The sequence below is a fragment of the Carassius gibelio genome, chromosome B17, assembly GCF_023724105.1.
Source record: "Carassius gibelio isolate Cgi1373 ecotype wild population from Czech Republic chromosome B17, carGib1.2-hapl.c, whole genome shotgun sequence".
Taxonomy (NCBI): Eukaryota; Metazoa; Chordata; class Actinopteri; order Cypriniformes; family Cyprinidae; genus Carassius; species Carassius gibelio.
In genome coordinates this window covers 22,524,674-22,545,447 of record NC_068412.1, presented here as the reverse complement: position 1 = coordinate 22,545,447, position 20,774 = coordinate 22,524,674, and the positions used below count along the sequence as shown (strand labels likewise).

Here is a 20,774-nt window from a genome sequence, read left to right as displayed (position 1 = left end):
TAAGAGTGTGCAGCTCTCTGAAGCAATTGTCTTTATTTCCGTATTATGCAATCCATTGGATGCTCCCTTATTTGGTTTTAAGGTCTATTGGAACATCAGTACAAAGTATGTACAATAATAAAGTTTCAGACTGTAGGTTTGCTTTCACCAGAATTAGAGCTAAACTAAACATGAAGAGAAATTAGACTCCTCTCTCATAATCGTGCTTTAATCTTCTCTATAAATAGTTACCGAGTGCTAAGATCACAGCACTTACAGCGCCATCCAGCGGCGCGGACAGATATAGGCCTTCAGCTTCTACTCAAACGTAAGAGGTCATCTTGGATTACGAAATATATATTTGAATTAAATGGAATATCTATTTTAAGGTCATAAAACATTTTGGATAATAATTTAATAATTTTAAAATAATTCAAATTAATTTTTACATAATAATAAAAAATGTTATCTTTATTATTGTCAATTATTTTGTAAGTGTTGGATGTCTATTATTTTTATTACACATTATGTAATAAATATGTATAAATATATACCCCCCCCATATATATATATATATATATATATATATATATATATATATATATATATATATATATATATATATATATATATATATATATATATATATATATAGGCTACTGCAGTATTATAATTATGTTTGTGTTAGTAAAATATTGTGCTTTACTATATATATTTTTTTTATTTACCCTCTAATACTAACATTCTCTATTGTGTCTACTTGTTTCCTTTCTATATATATATATATATATATATATATATATATATATATATATATATATATATATATATATATATGTATGTATGTATATAACTTGCTTTGTGTACTGCATTAGTCTAACCAAGACTTGTCACAGCACTTACATATTATTGCTCTATTGTTTTGATTGCTGCTAATGTCATTATTGTAAGTCGCTTTGAATAAAAGTGTATGCTAAATGACTAAATACTAAATTAATATTTATATTTTTTAAGAAAAATATGATTAATAATATATAGCAAAGTGTTATTATCATCATCATTATCAATTACTATTTTGTTAATTTGAGCTTTAAATTTCTATTATATTACATATAAATATATAACTAACTTTTATATTAATAATTATGTATATTATTATATACAAATTATATATATATATATATATATATATATATATATATATATATATATATATATAATTTTATTATAAACTATTTAGATTTTATTTTGCTATTTGGTGTAATTTAGCAACAAGATATTATCATAATCTCACTAAATAGATAGATAGATACACGTTCTCTAATGTGTCCTTATGCGACCAAAAGACTACATCTCCCGAGATCCATAGCCATCGCTGGAGTCCATGCAGAGCCTGTTTGTTTGGTGAAGGGAAGGGAGGCGTCTTCTGCTCTCAGTCTTCTCTCACGAAGTTCTTCTGCAGCGCAGCTCTTGGTTCTGTGATGATAGTGATGAATAGTCACAGTGTGCTGTGATTCCTCACGCAGGCGGGCTGCTATGTGTGTGTCACAGAGCTAAAGAGCGAGGGGGGAGGTGAAAGTTCACCATGGCTTGGCCATATCAGGTGACAATGTGGAAAAGTTTGGCTGCCGCCTCAGATTAAATTTCTCAAACTCGGAGAATGACAAGCGAACGGAAATACAATGAAGCGGACGGAGAAAACGAAGCGCTGTTGTTCGATTATTATGACGATGATGATGTTTTCGACACATTCACTGACGGAGACTGCGGCTGTGATGAAGGAGGTTAGGGGTAGTTTTAATTTATCACCCATAAATAAGGGATTATGTGTGTTTCATATGTTTCTGAACGAACGCTAAGTATAAATCCTTTGCAAAAAAAGTTAATTTGATACTTCAACAAAACTGTGGTAACTTGATAGCCAGCAGTGTCATAAATGAAAAACATTTTACATGAAAGTGTCCTTGTTACACGTTACCTGTACCGTTACTTATAATAACAATAAAGTATGCATAATTACATGTAGGCTAGTTAATTAATATTACTCAGTACTTAAATGTATAATTAGACTGTAACCAGGACACCTTACTATAAAGTGTAACTAAATAATCCATTACATAATAAAAGCTTGAGATTTTTAAGTTTGAGATCCAATATAAATTTATTATGGTTTTGAAAGTAACCCCAATAATTTAAGTTTTTTGGTTGGAAACTGGCTGTTAAATATTCATGAGGGATTTATTAATAAACCTTTGTAACTGGATGTCTGCCAGTGTCATTAATAAATAAATACAGATAAATATTTAATGAAATATTCTGAGAACCCATAAAATGTATTACAGTTTTGAAAGTAACGCTGATAACTTTGGGAACTAAGGTGTTCTGGTGGAAACTGTGGTAAATATTTGTGAGGGGTTTATTAATTATGGTACGGTAAAACTTGCTAACTCTGCATTAGCCACCAAGATCATAAAAATACAGCTACTTGAAAACAGTTATGTTTTTTAAAGTACCAACAAACCATATTAACTACAGTACTTTGGAAACTGAAAGTTTGGTGGATATACAATGGTAAATATTTACAAGGGGTTTATTAATAACAAGTGTGCACACATTTGGTTTCTCACTTGGTTTTATTTAAAAATGTCTAAAAGATATATAACTCTGTATGGATTTGTGGCTTTTACAATGACTTTCATAGTACCTTCAAGTTTCACCTTACGGCAAGATTTCTTAAAAAGCAGGTCGATTTGTAAGTTAGGCATTGATTACAGCTCATTGTTTCTACACAACTTTAGATGCAATCTATGATTGTCAGCTCAGGGTTTCCTTGACTAGATTTTGGCCATTGTTTACCAATTGAACAAACACTAGTATTCCTTCACTCTGTGGTGCCGCCGGGGTTGGACACTTCGGTAAACACTGCAGGATTCCTGAGGCTATATTTTGAGACTAGAAGTGTCCCTCAGTCTCACCAAATGCAGTTGACACTCCTCGGCTGAGAGCTAGCAAGGTCACAGTCATCAAATCAGCTGCAGCATGTGATATGAAGGAGTGGAATGCCAGTGTAGGCTTTGCCCACAACTCCACACTCATGCTCTCCAGCAGTCATTCTGGTAATATGATTCAAACCGAGGGGATTAGTATGCCATTTCTCTTTTCACTTTGCTACACGTCTAATTGGAAGTATATGAACTTGTAACATGGAAATGTGTGGCCGTGTTCAAACCTCTTTTAGATGTTAAAGTATGTGCAATGATGTAGAAAGATACTGATTTGAAATTAAATATAAATTAGTTATTCCAATGAGTTATTTCATGTCAAAATGTTCTGTCTCATATGAAAGAAAAAACTTGACATTTTCAGGTTTGTGTAAACATTAGAGACAGCTGCAATTATTTTCAGTAAACATCAGAGCTGTTCCGTTTAGAAGAGACCTCATGCAGCTCTCCTTCTATTAAACATTAGGTGGACTTTAATTTTGGACTAGGCTGGTTATTATTCAGTTGAATACATGCTTTTTCTTTTCAAGCTTGGGACCTCACATCTTACTGTTTTGTCCAAATCTGCAGCACACTGACTAAAGTGATTAATAACCTTTGTTGGCTGATGACGACATGTTAATCAGGTGTTATTGTGTACCTCTGTAGTCAGTACCTGCAGGACATGCCGCTCACAAGGGCATAATGTGCTGGTTACTGGTGGTTACTAACCACCTGACAGATGTGACATGCATGCAAGACAACCAGAGAGACTGAAAAGAATCATAAATAGTGTGTGTGCATGTGTGTGTGTGTATTATATATAAAGTGACTCTAAACTTGTATACAATAGTGGAAGTTCTATTATAGCTGTCACTAGCAGATTGTTTGAATGCTAAGTTTGGTGTACCATTAACCAAATATGGCTTGCATATAGTGATTTATGATTCTCAGGCAGTGTTTCTGTGTTTTGTGTTGTACAGTGCTGGGCTTCAGTGATCCGTTCAGCAGTGAGGTGAAACCTCGGATCCTGCTCATGGGCCTGAGGCGAAGCGGCAAGTCTTCCATTCAGAAAGTTGTATTCCACAAGATGTCACCCAACGAGACGCTCTTCCTGGAGAGCACTAATAAGATTTGTCGGGAGGACGTTTCCAACAGTTCCTTCGTCAGCTTCCAAATCTGGGACTTTCCGGGTCAGATTGATTTCTTCGACCCCACATTCGACTATGAGATGATATTTCGCGGCACAGGGGCTCTCATCTTTGTCATAGACTCTCAGGTGAAATATCTGTCTGTCTGTCTGTCTGCCAATCTGTCTGTTTTCTTAAAAAAAGCTACAAATATGTTACTGTGTAGGATGATTATGTGGAAGCATTGAGTAGGCTTCACCTCACCGTGACAAGAGCCTACAAGGTCAATCCTGACATCAACTTCGAAGTGTTCATCCACAAGGTGGATGGCCTTTCAGATGACCACAAAATTGAGAAACAGAGGGACATACACAAACGAGCCAATGATGATCTAGCTGATGCTGGGTTAGAAAGAATACACTTAAGGTTGGTATCATAATAACAGATCAGATATTATATGGCATTTTTGAAAACATCAGATGTTGGATTTGTGATGTGAAATGTATTATTTCTTCCAGCTTCTACTTGACAAGCATCTATGATCATTCAATCTTTGAGGCCTTCAGTAAAGTTGTGCAGAAACTCATCCCTCAGCTTCCCACCCTTGAGAATCTGCTCAACATTTTCATATCTGTGAGTAAATCTAATACTAATAGTTCACTGTGTGGCCCATGCACCTCTTTATATCTTGTTTTTTTGGCATGGATAACCAAAGTGAATCTCTGATCAGTACTTAGTGTTGAATTAATTATGTTCTTGCTCAATGACCGACCAAATAAAGGCACAGTAATAATGAATTACTTTGAAGAGTGAAGAGTTTTCACTATTATCCAAGCACATGTTAAAAGAATGTTATATTTAATGTTTTTTGGTATTGATTTTCATGTAAACATGCAAAACCAGAAAGCATAATTTTCTGCCTGTTAAGAATTATATCTGGTCACATTCAGCCATTAGCATAGGTACATTAGCACTGGCCTGTGATTTGTGTTTGCAGTGAGGTATAATGGAAATAATATTCCTAGTAACATCATGATCACAAAACACATTATTATTTATTAGGATCTCTCTCAGACACAATATCAATTTATGGTGCTCATCTTTTATGTTGATCAGGAGTTTTTTACATTAGCCATCGGGTGGCAGCAGAGGGTAAATTGACGTGGTGAAAAGACTGCTCCATGAGTAAAATAACTGAGCAACTTTTAGATTTGATTTTATGAAGATTGAAATCTCTCAAACATCTCCCATGCAATGCATTGTGATAAACAGATTTAATCTGTTTTTATACATTGTCTGAACTCATAGAACAATTCAGATTTACACTTGGTCTGTGTTCCTATACTGTGTAAATATATTTAGATAAATGTGTGTTACTATAAACTTTGTATTAATCAAAGAATCCTGAAAAATTTTTCTTCATCACCAAATCAGGGTATTGAAATTATTTCTGAGGAATCATGTGACACTGAAGACTGGAGGAATGACAGCTTTAGCTTTGCCATCACAGAAAAAAAAAAAAAAAAATATATATATATATATATATATATATATATATATATATATATATATAGTACAGACCAAAAGTTTGGACACACCTTCTCATTCAAAGAGTTTTCTTTATTTTCATGACTATGAAAATTGTAGATTCACACTGAAGGCATCAAAACTATGAATTAACACATGTGGAATTATATACATAACAAAAAAGTGTGAAACAACTGAAAATATGTCATATTCTAGGTTCTTCAAAGTAGCCACCTATTGCTTTGATTACTGCTTTGCACACTCTTGGCATTCTCTTGATGAGCTTCAAAAGATAGTCACCTGAAATGGTCTTCCAACAGTCTTGAAGGAGTTCCCCGAGAGATGCTTAGCACTTGTTTGCCCTTTTGCCTTCTGTCTGCGGTCCAGCTCACCCCTAAACCATCTCGAATGGGTTCAGGTCCGGTGACTGTGGAGGCCAGGTCATCTGGCGCAGCACCCCATCACTCTCCTTCTTGGTCAAATAGCCCTTAATGCCTTCAGTGTGACTCTACAATTTTCATAGTCATGAAAATAAAGAAAACTCTTTGAATGAGAAGGTGTGTCCAAACTTTTGGTCTGTACTGTATATTTAAATAGAACACAGTAATTCAATTTTTAATAATATATCATAATATTGTTATCTTTACTGTATTGTAATCAAATAAAACCATAAAAACTTTTGAACAGTACAGTAGTGTAAAGTATAAATTCAAATCTTTATAAATGTTTTTGTTTTTTAATCATTTAACATCTGCTAAATTAATAAATGTAATTGTAAAACAATTTATAAAAAGTACAAATATTAATGAATATAATTGCAATTTAAAACTGTTACACTGTTAATGTTTTAAAAACAGCAGTTGAAAAATTCACTCGTGAAGAGTCACATAACTTGGGAAGATGCTTTCTAGTCTTTCAACAGCTTTTATAGAATTAGATGCATTTTCTAACAACAGTACTTGCAATGCAGTTGATTACGTGGTTGTGCAACTCATTTCCACTTCAAAGTGTTCTTAGATAAGATGTCCTGTTCCGCTGCATTTCTTAAGAATAACAGCTGACCCCTAACCCTGTCCTGTGCTCTCATTGCAGAACTCAGGGATTGAAAAGGCTTTTCTCTTTGATGTGGTCAGTAAGATCTACATAGCAACCGATAGCAGCCCGGTGGACATGCAGACCTATGAATTGTGCTGTGACATGATAGATGTGGTTATCGACATCTCGTGCATCTATGGGTGAGTGACACCAAGTGACAATCCCTCCACAGTCACATTACGCTACAGAACATGGTCTTATTCTGTAGACATGAAGCAGAATGGCAAGTCTTGCATCTTCTCCCACTATAATTATTTTGTGCCATACAGTACATCCAAAAAAGTGCACAATAAAATGTAACACCCCACATGCAACCACCTTGTTTTCCTATAGCCGTTGTTGGCTGGGATTTAATCTTTTGTGGATTAGTAGCATCAAACTCGGGGATATGTAAACACTGGCTGTAAACATTGGAAGGGCAGAAAGCAGCACCTCCAGCGCCATTTACCCAATTTGTCCTGTAACTTGACGGGACACAGTGGTCTGGGTAGGTACAGGAATGCAGGGCTGACCCAGGGCCCCACATATGTCAGTTCACAGTGGCCTGCAAGAGCAGATGGGACACCTCATTACTTTCTGATGAATAGGAGAGCAGGCAGGACAGTTAACCCTGCGAAATTGTAGCCTTAGTCTGTAACCGAGAGGATTGTAATAGATTACCCAACAATGTATATTTCCTGATTATTTACTTATAACAAATTCTATTTGTCAGCCAAACAGAAGTGAAGGTTTTGGAGAAAAGCATTTCAGGATTTTTCTACATCTAATGTAAGTGAACGGTGCAACGTCGTAGACCATTTTTGACGGTTGTGTGGATTACTTTGAAGCTGCCTGAATATGGATTCATATCTCTTCTTCTCCTCCAATTTGTTCGACACAGTTGATTTTGACTTTTTACAGTGTGAAGGGTGCTTGACATATAATCTTTGCGGGTTCCTCTTAAACCAAACTACAAACATTTGTAGTTCATTCATTCATTTATTTATTTAATTGAAATCGAAATGAAATGAAATAGAAATGGTATGAAAATTTACTAGAGACACTTATTTTTCATGTACAGTAGATTACTTGCTGTCTAAATATGGATTTTGTACTGTTCAAAAATAGTCTACAATGAGCCATGTTCACATGCATTAGATGGAGAAAAATCCTGGAATGTTTTCCTCCAAAACCTTAATTCCTTTTTGGATGTAAAAAGAAAGTCATACACATCTTATATGGCTTGGGGGTAAATAATCATAAAAATGTTCCTTTTCGGCTCCTGTAAGCCACAACATGGTCATGTCAGTTCAGCCCATTTCGGCTTGACAGCTTGTGCATTAATTCGTAGTATATGGCTTTTATTTGGATTTGGCGAGCTGCTGTGGAATTAATTTCCGCAAGCCTTGTTTGTAACTCGTTGAAATAAATAAGTCGCTTATTTGTTCCCTATTCATCATATTGACATTGATTCGTGATCTCCGTTTCAGGAAGCTCCAAATTACATGCTTTATTATGCCGCCTCAATTTGTTCATCATCTTTTCCGTACTTTCTTTTTTGTGTGAAAATATTTATATATTTGTAACATCCATGCATAAAAGCATAAATTTGCTATAAAAGCGGGGGCTTATGACAGGGCATCTGCTCATTTTGATAATTATGAAATGAATCAACATCTGTTCCACACTGCACAATTTTTCAGCTGTATGCAGTCTGTTCCTAAGCTGAACTGGGAAAGTGTCTTCCTGATGGAGCAGTAATTCACGCTGCTCAGAGGAAGCTGCCCGTCAGGGACATGTTTATTATGTGCATTCATCATACAAATTGAAGGACAAGTGCAAAAAAAAAAAAAAACAGCATGAGATGTCTCTGGAACTGCAGAGAGCAGGGAAGACGCGATGAGAGATGCTTGTCTTTTGTTTTTATAGTTGTTGTTTTTCATATAGGTTGACTGGAGATGAGGCAGGAGCTCCCTATGATAAAGAATCTATGGCCATTATCCACTTAAACAACACAACGGTCATGTACCTAAAAGAAGTCACCAAATTTCTTGCCTTGGTGTGTTTCATCAGGGAAGAGAGTTTTGAGAGGAAAGGTAGGCTTTCTGGACATGTTGCAAACGTGATTGGTGTGATTATTGTTTATATCTTTTTCCAGGGCTTGTTGTCAAATGCAGAAGTAGTCTCAAGGGCTATCTCAGTAACATTTTGGTGTCAATTATTAAAGTCCAATTATAAAATACCTGTTTTCCCCAGCAGCAGTTTTCCATCATCTAGTTTTAATATCAGTTTGTTTAATATTTTATATACCACTGTTCAAAAGTTTGGAGTTGGAAAGTTTTTTTATTATTATTATTATTATTATTATTATTATTATTAATACTTTCACTCAGTAAGGATGCATTGATTTGATCAAAACTGGCAGTTACAGTAAGACATTGTTACAGAAAAAAAATACTATTTCAAATAAATGCTCTTCTTTTGAACGTTCTAGTCATCAAAGAATTCAGAAAAAACGCATCACTGTTGGTGTTTTCAACACTGAATAATAAATAATTAATGATTATTATTTTGATTAGAATCATGTGAAACAGAAGACAGGAGTAATGATGCTGACAATTCAGCTTTGTCATCAGAAATAAAATGCATAAACTAAATTAAAATTAAAATGACTTCACAATACAGTTTTTTTTTCTCTGCATTTTCGATCAAATAAATGCAGCTTTGGTGAACATAAGTGACTTGAAAAACCTGAAGAAGCTCATAAATCCCAAAACTTTAACAGTAGTGTAAATCTACATGTGTTTAATAGAGTAAATATTTACAATTGCTTTATGTACACTTTATATGGTTTGTTCCTATACAGAAATTGGCTGAACAAATACAAAAGTAAAAAATGTGATATCTATAAGATTAACTATACTTTTTAATGCAAAATGTTAACTATTAACGATTCCCGCTAAAAATTCTCATGCAGCACATACAATAAAGACCTAAAGCTTTTGCCTACAAGCTGTTTTTAGCAATTACTGCTACACTACATTCATCTTAAATCGGTCAGAAAAGAACCTGCTGGTGTAAAGCGCCACTCACTTGAGAGAATGGGATAATTAGTGGAATCCTTGGGAGGCTAATGAAGATTGAAATATTCATGCTAGGAATTACTAAGGGGGTTAGGGAGAGTATCATGAGCAATCATGTTAGTCAGCGGGGAAAACAAGGCATTTTATAAAGGCGTAGCTTTGCACTGGGTCCTTGGATGACATAAATGTTCTGCATCATAAAGCAATATATATTTTAGTCATATTTTCACACTATATTTAACTGAACTTATCAAAACTCTAACTCTTTTATAAAAAGGTAAATCGCTAGGGAAGCTGGTTCTTTATTTCGGTTTAAATTGAATATTATATCAGTTGAAGCGGTACTTTTTTGGTGGGGGATCAAAGCTAAATGACATATCTTGTTATGTGCGTCATAATCTTAATTCAAAGTGCATTTATGCAGTGATCCAATTTTGGAATGGGTCAGACAACTTTCCTGCCGCAAGCTAATTAGGATTGTCTTCGCTCACACAGGACTTATCGACTACAATTTCCACTGTTTCAAGAAAGCCATAGAGGAGGTGTTTGACGTGCGCTTGAAAGTGCAGAGGAGTCGAAAGCTTCTGAGCCAGAGGAGGTGGAGCAGGCAGACTGTGCCAAACGGGACTCAGGTGCCTCCTCACTGAAGAGCACTGAAAGCTCCCTGGCCTGTTAGAGTCACTCCAGGGTGAAGGCTTCACACAGACTACGCTTGTGCTTTGAATTTTCTTCAGGGCCATTTCTTGCTCTTCAGCAATCCAAAATGGTGATATAGATTCCGTTGTGCGTTAAATATCTTGCACAGCTAACTTAGCTGTCCATGCAAAGTTGTAAAGTAAGCAACTTTTTTGTTGTTTTCAATAATATTTTTTTACTCAATCAATCAACTGTGCTTCAGTTTCTGGCAAAATATATGGTAAAAGCCATTTCCAAAGTACAAGTGCAATGCTTTTGTCGTATTTTTACAGTAAGGCACAAACATCTCATTTAACTTCAAAATGCACTGTAGAACTAAAAAGTATTTTATTTAAAAAAAAAATGTATTGCTTAAAATTAAAAAATAATTCACCTCTTTAGTCCATAGTTTTTATTACCCCTGCAGAAGTATTTTATTTTTTTGCTTTGTCATTTATGGTTAAATAGCTATTCAGTTTCACATATTTTTTCTTTATTTACTTAAAATCGTAATTTAAGTTTGTCAGCAACATTTTCAGGGATTAATCGCATCCAAAATAAAAGTTTTTGTTATTATATATGAGTGTACTGTTTATAGTTTATATGTGTATATAAATGCACACATTTATGTATATATTTAAAAAAGTGTTATGTTTATAACACTTAAGAAAAAAAGTGTTATGTTTATATATTAAACATATTTATTTATAATATAAATTATATGAATTTAAATATATACATGTATATGTCATATTTTCTAAATATATACTGTATTTGTGTGTATATATATATATATATATATATATATATATATATATGCAGTACACACACATTATTAGAAGAAAAACTTTTATTTTGGATATGATTAATTGTTTGACAGCAGTACATGAAATATTTTGCACCAAACTAACTTAGCTGTCCATTTTTTTATGGTTTGCGAAGAATGCATTTTTCTTTTCTTTTTTTATAATATTTTTTTTACCTTTGAAAAATCTCCGCTAAAAGTTTGTCACGTTTAGAGCACAAACATTTCAGTTATCTTCTATATACATTGTAAAATAAGATTTATTTTTTAAATAAAAAAATAATTGCTTAACATGAAAAAAATATTATTATTATTTACCCCTGTATTTGATTTTTTGTATATTATTTGATCTCAATTTTGCTTTTGTTTTTTTATTTCCCTAAAAATGTAATTTAAGTGTGTCTGCAACATTAAGTTAACATACAAGCATATGATTGGTTGTTTTGCATAAACCAGTGGTTCTCAATCAAGGAGCTGGGACCCATAAGAGGGCCTCAGCAAACTTCTTAAAAGACTTAAAATTATTCAAATGAATTATTATTATAAAACAAATAATATTAATATTATAATTAAACAACTAATGCCATTTCATTATTTCCCCCCTCAATAACTATTGATAGTTTCTGTTTGCAAACAAAACATTTAATTAAAACATTTTTTCACAATTATAGCATAAATACTGGAGAAAAAATATTGTATATAAAAATATGTTGGCCAATTCAAAAAGGTTGAGAACCACTGGCATATAAAGTATACATTTTATGCATAGAAATGTATGCTATTTTGCAGAATATTTATTTATATTGTTTAAAAAAAATGTAAGTGCTTTTGATAAAAAAAGCATCTTTCTTTATCACTCACAGAATTTATTTCACTACCACTTAACTAACTTAATATTCAACGTAGTTCAGATTTCATTATGTCTTGTTGCCAAAATGATTCTTATTCTCACATTTAACCAAATGCAAGAAGTGTTGATTGATTCACACACACTTTTCCCTTTCCAGGCCATCCTCACTTAGCTTTTACTCCCAAGGAACAATTAACTTCCTTGACATCACAGGAAGTACAAGGTCCCAGCTCTGCCCTAGCGCTGATATCATGTGACTGATTTTTAGCGGTTGGTGTGTGTTGCCAGGGGTTTAATGCATGTGCAGTGGAGGTGTTAGAGCACCAGCCCTAATCCCAGGGAATACCTTTGCTTTGGCAATGAAGGCTGATGGGTAAATCTCATGAGGTCAGAGCTGCTTACGCAAGAGCTGCTCCACTCTGGATGGACAGTAAATCATCTGTAGTGAAACTACAATGTGTTATGTAAGACAGTTCATGTTTAGTATTATAATCTCTATCAGCGGGCCAAACACTATTTACTCTGCAAGAGCTGGGATGCATCTGTGACTGAGGGCTTTTCCTTTTGTGCTCATGTGTTAAGGCACATGACGAAAAGAGAAGAACTTGAACTTGAAGCCCTCTGTCTTATTGCGAATAAATTAGAATTTAATTTTATAGCGTTCTGTTGCCATGTCAAACTGAGTGTAATTGAAATCTATCAGCCATAGTTCTCAGTCACAACTAGTCAGCTGCTATAGTGAACGTACCAATCAGAAGCTGTCATACAGGATTAGATTACTTCATGACTTAAGCTGTCGCTCCACATTAAGAAAAGGCTTTATGGGCTCTTCACAAGGTCTTCATTGATTGGGTGAAAAGAGAGCAGTCTTCATGTGAACTCATGATGTCATGAAGTACACATCAGACACATGTCAAGTTACCCAGATACTTCTGCTCTCACTTATCCTAGTACACATACATAACTGATGGATTTTCAATGTATATTTAAGATGCCTAGTTTACTTTGTGTATTGCTTTTTATTGTGCAAACGTTATTTTACCAAGATTTTTTTGTTTTGTAAAACTTTTCAATAATTTTTCATTTGTTAAAGGAACCGGTCACACAATTTTTTTATTTACTCACCCTCGGGCCATCCAAGATGTAGATGAGTTTGTTTCTTCATCGGAACAGATTTGGAGAAATGTAGCTTTATGTCACTTGCTAACCAATGGATCCTCTGCAGTGAATGGGTGCCGTCAGAATGAGAGTCTAACCAGCTGATAAAAACATCACAATAATCCACAAGTAATTTACACCACTCCGGTCTGTCAATTAATTTCTTGTGAAGTCAAAAGTTGCATGTTTAAATTACATTAAGACATTTTTAACTTCAAATTGGTTAAAATATTAGTCCTTGCTTTCTCCAGCGAAAAAGTAATCTGGTCTTAATCAGGAGAGAAATACACACAGATCAAGCACTGTTTACAAGCAAAAAGAAGTCTAAAACATTTCTTAACAAATATACTGGTGGATTTTAATGAGAGAGGACGATGAGAGATGAACTGTTTCACTGGTGTAAGTGGTATAATGAATTATAGACCAAATTATTTTAACCAGAAGTGAGGGGTTAAAAATAAAAAGTTTAAATGCTGAGTTTCTTTTGCGACTTTTCGCTGCACAATACATTAATTGATGGACTGGAGTCGTGTGGATTTCTTTTGGACTGTGTATTTTTAAAAGATTTTTGAACTCTCATTCTGACGGCACCCATTCACTGCAGAGGATCAATTAGTGAGCAATTGACATCATGCTAGATTTCCCCATTCAAGGAAATCATAAGGCTTTATTGTATCGAACAATAATATGCAATTAAAATATAAATAAACATTAAATGATATTCCTAACACTTTGAATGTCCCAAGCTCTATCTAGGTATATATTTCTTTCTTAGAAAACCACTTGCACAATCTTAACGAACTTATTTTTAAGTTGATTTGAGTTTCAGATTTTAGGTGAAAGGCAGAGAGAGCAGATATGGCTCAGGAGATGATCTGAAGTCCAGAAGAAGTCTCTTCAGTTTGAACCTCTCTTAAAAGTAATCTTTGTTGTTGCGTAACTTTTGGCCCTGATCACCAGCCCCAGATTCTTTGACGAGCGAGGACAGCCCAGCATCCAGCCTGTGTTCCTCTGACCTCGCTATTTCCCCAACCGAATGAAAAAGTTGGAGGAAAAACAGCAGATCTGACTTGTGAATTTACCTCCCGCTGACACATGAATATGCAGCCTGAATATTATTACTGACAATTCAGAAGTGCATCATTAAAGATAACTTATAATTTAGGCTCACAGCATTCAGCAAATCTAAGAACCATTTCAATTTTTCAGGAACCGAGACAAACATTCAATTTAATGATAAATTAACAATTTAACAATTTAATCATATTTTTTTGTGACCTATTTTCGAGCTTCAATTGCCACAATTTGTTTGCAACCCTACAAAAAGGAGGTGAATGCCGCACTAAAAAACAGTGCAATAATGATTTTTTTAATGTGATGAAAAAACTTTAAAAGGTTTATGTACATTTTAAATTACATTTTTATTTTCCCTTGTATTGGCAATGATAACAACAGGCCTCTTTTTTACTTCAGATTGCATATGTTTAATGCCTTAAAGTTTAATGATAACAGATGTTTTATTTTTTTTATTCTCTTTAGTTAGGCTGCATGTCACATGTTTCTGGAGTTCAGGATAAATATCAGAACAGTAATCATTCATGTGGAACAAATAACAAGCTCAGATGTCACGTGGGCTTTTCTTCTGTGAATCGTTACAAATAGCACATCCTATCAAAGATTGCTTGTCTGTATTCAACCTTCAATACTGAACAATTTTTTGATGTTTATCACCTTGGAACTGATTTTTTTTTAGGCAACGTTATAAAAGCTCACATAAAAACGTATGTCCAGATTTCTGCACATAACATTTTCTCTAAACCTACAATAAGTGTCCTTGGCTCTGTAAATTGCAGCAGTGGTCTTACTAAAACACTTTGCAGAGTTATAGATTTTTTATTATTTCAGATTTTTTATTAATATTCGGAATTTCAAACGTTTGAATGCACTATTCACTCTAAAAAATATCTACATTACATTTATTCATGCAACTGAGCAAGCAGCAAGTCCAAGATTGCCTATAATTAAGCAGTGCTTGCTGGTGTGATTACCTTCACGTAAATGTTTTCATAATAAATATATAATCTCAATATACTGGGCTTCAATGTACTTTAAAACTGACTGTTTGCTTGACTTGATTTGGAAGTTATCATGAATTGATAATTAACCATAGTATTCATTAATAGTTTCAGAACTGGTATATCTTTGGTCTTCGTTGGATTATGCTGAGGTTGCAGGCATTTCCCACATATTTAATATCTATTATCGCTCCAATGTTTGATTTGTGATTAGAATAATCTTTGAGGCAAGGACCTTTTATGTTGTGAGAATCGTGAAATTCAAATATTTTTGTATAATTGACTGATATGCCAGTCAACTGATTTTCATATCTTTTTTATCTTAAGGTCTTTTTTCCCCACATAAAATAATTTCACCTCAAATCAATATTTTATGTCGCTCATTTATTTACTGTATTTCAAGTATGAGAAGTCATAGCAAAATGAATATTACAATAATTTTTCATGGCTCTCTGGAATTTATGATTCTGATTAGCTGAAGGCAATCAAATATTTTTACATAACTGACTGTTGACTAAGTCAACTGATTGTCTGTATAGCAAATTTCATATCTCTGATCACCCTATGGCCTTTCTTACATAATAAAATAATTTCAACTCAAATCAATTTTCCATGTAATTTATTTATATATACTTTATTTGAAGTCTGTGAAAACGGCAAAATGTATACTATAATAGCTTACATGGCTCTGGAATACAGTCCCCACCACTTATATAAAGCGGCTGTGAAAATAAATCTGCATCGCTGTTCTTTTTGATCTTTCATTTAAAAAAATTCACAAAAATTCTAACCTTACATTAACTAAAACAATTAAAAGTGGGGAGAAAATCTCATTATGAAATAAATGTTTTTCTCCAATGCATGTTGGCTACAATTATTGGCACCCCTTGAAATTCTTATGAGTTTAATATCTCTGAAGTATATTTTCATTCATATTGACATTTTTTAGCACACCAGGGTGACTAGAAGCATGAAATTGTCCAGCGATGACTTCCTGTTCAACATTATTATAAATATCAGCAACACAAAGGACAAATTATTTTAATCATCCATTACAAGGGGTAAAACCAAAGAATATAGTTCTGATGTGGCTGCAAGAAAAGAGCTAAAGCATTGAAAATCTCCATTTCCACCATCACGGCGATAATTAAGAGGTTGCAATCAACTAAAGATATCACAAATTTGCCTGGAAGAGGACATGTGTCTATATCAGTGAGGAGGAGAGTTGGAGTGGCCAATGACACTCTTCAGAAAATTGCAGAGATTAGTTCAATCTTGGAGTTAGAAAGCCTATAAGAAAAATCAAGCAGCCCATACATCACCACATGTTGTTCGGAGAAAAATTCTCCTCACTCATCCAAAAACAAACTCCAGTATATTCAGTTGCCAGACATGATTTGAACTTCATGGCACTGGCTTCTATAGTCAGATGAAACTTAAAAAAAAGAGCTTTTTGGCAGCAAACCCACCAGATGGGTTTAGTACAAACAAGGATAAAAAGTACCCCATGCCCACTGTTAAATACACTGCTGGATCTTTAATGTTGTGGGCCTGTTTTTCTGCCAGAGGTCCTGGACATCTTGTTCAGAAGCATGGCATCATGGATTCTATCAACAGATAAAAAATCTAAACCTGACTGCCTCTGTTAGAAATGTAATAATGAATTCAGTGAACCGAAGAGGGGACACACCAACATGGAGCTGTGAATCTGAAGGATCTGGAGAGATTCTGGGTATAAAGGAATGGTCTCTGATCTCTTAGCAGGTGTTCTCCAACTTATTCGGGCATTATAGGAGAAAAGACAGAGCTGTTATCTTAGGAAAAGGATGTTGCAATAATTGGGTGCCAAAAATTGTGGCCAAGATGAACTAGAGAAAGCATTTATTTTACAACGATATTTCACCCCACTTTCAATTGGTGTACTTCAATGATAGGTTAGAATTTTGTGGATTTTTTGAATGAAAAATCAAAAAGATAAACAATGCAGATTTATTTCCACAGCTGCCTTCACTCATATTTACCAAGAGTTACAATATTAGTGGAGGGCACATGACTCTTACTGGCTAATAGTGATATTCACATGTTTTTTGCATAATTGACAATTGTCCGAAGCAACTGATTTTCTACACAGCAAATTCCATATCTCTTGTCACCTTATGGTCTTTTTTCTCACATCATAAATCCATAATCCATATTTAATTTTACTTATTTATACTGTCAAAATAATCAATAGTCAATAAAATCATGGCATTCAAATATTTTTGCATAATTGACTATTTTCCCATGCAGGAAAATGATTTTCTATATAGCCCTTTCATTAATTTTACATATTGAAATATATGAAACTCAATAATTTAAATCACTATATCTTGTTTGTTTGTTTTTTTTTTGTAATATGCTAAGTAGCCATTTAATAAATGGAATAACGCTTTGCTGTACATTATCTTTATGTTATGATTTAAAGATTAACACCTTAAATATCATTTCTGCACATATATTCTTTCATCATATCTCAATGTAAATTTCGGATGGCATTGTTTCCATTGAGTCTTGCCGTTGCAGTTGATCAGTATAAAGTACGATGAATCAAAATACGAAGAAAAAGACACAACATGGTTGTCACTCTCCTTTTACTATTTAAATCTGTAAGAGAGATGCATGCAACATTAGTCCGCAATTTGAGGTTTCCAGCAGTTTGAATGGCGAGAATGATTCCAGCACCCATCATCAAGGGAGGAGATGAAATTTAATGAAAAAGAGCCCTACAGTGCTTTGCTCCACACTTCAAAAGATCTCGCCTGTCTGCATGAGCGCTAACCTCCAATCAGAGTCACTCAGATTGCCAATCTTTGTCACTTGGCTGTTAGCGCAGAACCAGTGAGGCAGCGCTCATTTGGACACAGTTAGGGCAAGATATCATGAGGTTGACACGGCACGTTTGGAAAGCCTCCTACATGCCATCAATCACATCATTACAAAAAGGTCCAAGGACAGCTTTGTTTACATTTCCAATTTAATTTCCCCGTTTTGATTTGTAAACACTGCAGCACAAAAGCCCTGGCTGCGCAGGGGACAGATTTATCCCTTTAATATGAGAGGCCTGACAAACTTTTACATAACGGGTCCTTTATTGACACACTGGCGATGCTCCAGCTCAGTGGCAGGCATCAAGTGGATACGGAGCAGGGGTGTGGCAGCACGGAATTGCTGTGAAATCCCAGATAAGCTGAGTTTCAGTGGCAGTAGAGCCAGAGCCGAGTGAGTGGGAGGACAAATGCCTGAAAAAAAGAGCCTTACCATCTGCTGCTGCGACAGTGGCACGAAGGCAGACTTTCAGGCAAGCCCCTGCTGGAGACCACCACTCTCCCAAACCCCCCCAAAAAAAGACGGGTTTGTGAAATCTTCATGAGACTGAAAAGATTTCTGTTGCATTAGATAACAAAATAGACCTCTTTTTTTTTTTTGAGCAACTGGTGTCAAAGTCGTTTCCACCACAAGTTCTTTTTGTGAGATGGCTTATATCTCGATGCCATTTGGTTTGATATGAGATTTGTAAATAATGCTTTACAATGAGATTCCGTTTGTTATTGGTGAGCTACCTTAACATGAACTACTAAAGAAAAATACTTCTAAAGCATTGATTAAAGGAGCAATTCACCCCAGAAATGAAAATTTGATGAAAATGTATTCACCCTCAGGCTGTTCAAGATGTACAGTAGATGAGTTATTTAGCCTTACATCACTCAGAATGAGACTCAGAACAGCTGATAAAACAATAATCCACAAATAAGCCATCAATTGTGTCTTTCGGAAGCAAAAAGCTGTGTCTTCGGAATGTAAGTACTGTTTAGCAAATGCATTGCTTCTTGCTCGATGCATTAACTAACATTAAGAAATAATACCTTATTGTACTGCATAATTGCACCAAATACTCTATGGTGTATTGACATTATGCATGTTTATTTACATGTCATTATAACAACATTTGTCATTCCTAAACTGCATCATTACCATTCATAGAGAAACATTTGGAATTGCGGCCATTACTCAGAGGATGCAGTTTGTCTTGTTGTGGATGCAAAAAGCATGCAAATTAACAAAAGAAAATCCAGCAGTATTACTGTAGGGTGCCAGTCATGGCACACTGCCTTCTGTCTGATGTTCTCTCAACAGGAAATAAATTACAAATGGAAAGAAACAGAGAGAAAAGACGCTGGCTGCCATTGTTTGAATCTTTTTCATTCTCTGGGTTGTTCCTGTCAGAGCTTATATCATTAAATAAAGACTGGAAGAAGAACAATTCATAGAATGGTTTATATAATGTTTATGATATTCAAAAGACATTTTTAAGCAATCGAAACCAAGAGACTGAATATCATATCAGTAGATTTTCAGAAGTTGTGTAGTCATTCTGCATGCTATAAAAAAAATATTCATCATTTTGGTGCATTTAACTTGGCACAATAACTTCTTCCCAATATAGCTGTTATGTTGTATCCTAAAAATCCGGAACAGACTAAGCTTTGTCAAGCCATGGGTTCCCTTGGGATTGTCTTAGGTATTTTTAGAATGGTGGTTTGGATTTGTGAGTAAAAAAGGTCTGTGGTTAACATTACTTGATAAAACTTTTTCATGTAAGTTTCTAACAAGTTGATAAATAAGGACTAGATCTATCAAAGGGAATTATAAATCCTTATCCACCTTATTTGTTACAAGTAGGCCTATTACTAGAAGAAGTGTGCAGTAAACAGTAAAACTATTTGCGCTACAGACCAGTGTGTTTAGAAATACGACAATACATTTTAATTTTATGATAAGTAATGCCAGTATGCATAAAGAGCGGTTTATGCAGCTAAAATAACTGTAACCGAAGCCCATTTTTTAATCTCATTTTTTTTTTATTTTAAACTTTTTATCTCACAATTGAAAAACACTGACTTTTTTTCACAGAATTGTGAGATATAAATTTGCAATTGCGAGTTATAAAGTCAGAATTTGAAATATTAAGTCACAATTACGAGATAAAAGCTCACAATTCTGACTTTTCTCAGAATTGCATTATGTAAAGATTGATTCATTGAACTTGTAAATAAAGATAGCATCAGTTAATAAAATTTTACAAATAAAATACTATTTTGTCTTTTTACTTCAAAATATCACGTTTAATTCAATAAGCTACTTGAGGTTTCATTTTTATTTATTTTACTTAAATACATAAGTAAATTCAAATGGAACTGCCTAGGTTGAAATTAAAGTTAAAACTCATAAGTATATTTTACTTAGAACCATTTGTTATGTTTACAAGGATTCTTTAAGTAAATATCAAAGTTATGATCCCATATTTCCCATCATGCAATTGAGCAAGAAAAATTTAAAATGTACACTGTTTTATGGTTGCTTTAGTTGTTTATTTCAGTTGGTGTTTGTTTTAGTAACA

At 34.2% G+C, this 20,774-nt stretch overlaps 1 protein-coding gene across 1 annotated transcript; it reads left to right on the top strand.

Annotated features, from left to right (window-relative positions):
• Positions 1 to 1,352: 1,352 nt before the first annotated feature.
• Positions 1,353 to 15,939, top strand: LOC127975778 (ras-related GTP-binding protein D-like). Its single transcript, XM_052579745.1, has 7 exons — positions 1,353 to 1,763; positions 3,944 to 4,239; positions 4,317 to 4,516; positions 4,609 to 4,723; positions 6,710 to 6,852; positions 8,639 to 8,787; positions 10,270 to 15,939. Exons 1-7 carry the CDS (start codon positions 1,640 to 1,642, stop codon positions 10,419 to 10,421), a joined length of 1,179 nt encoding a protein of 392 aa, XP_052435705.1. The 5' UTR covers positions 1,353 to 1,639; the 3' UTR covers positions 10,422 to 15,939.
• Positions 15,940 to 20,774: the final 4,835 nt, after the last annotated feature.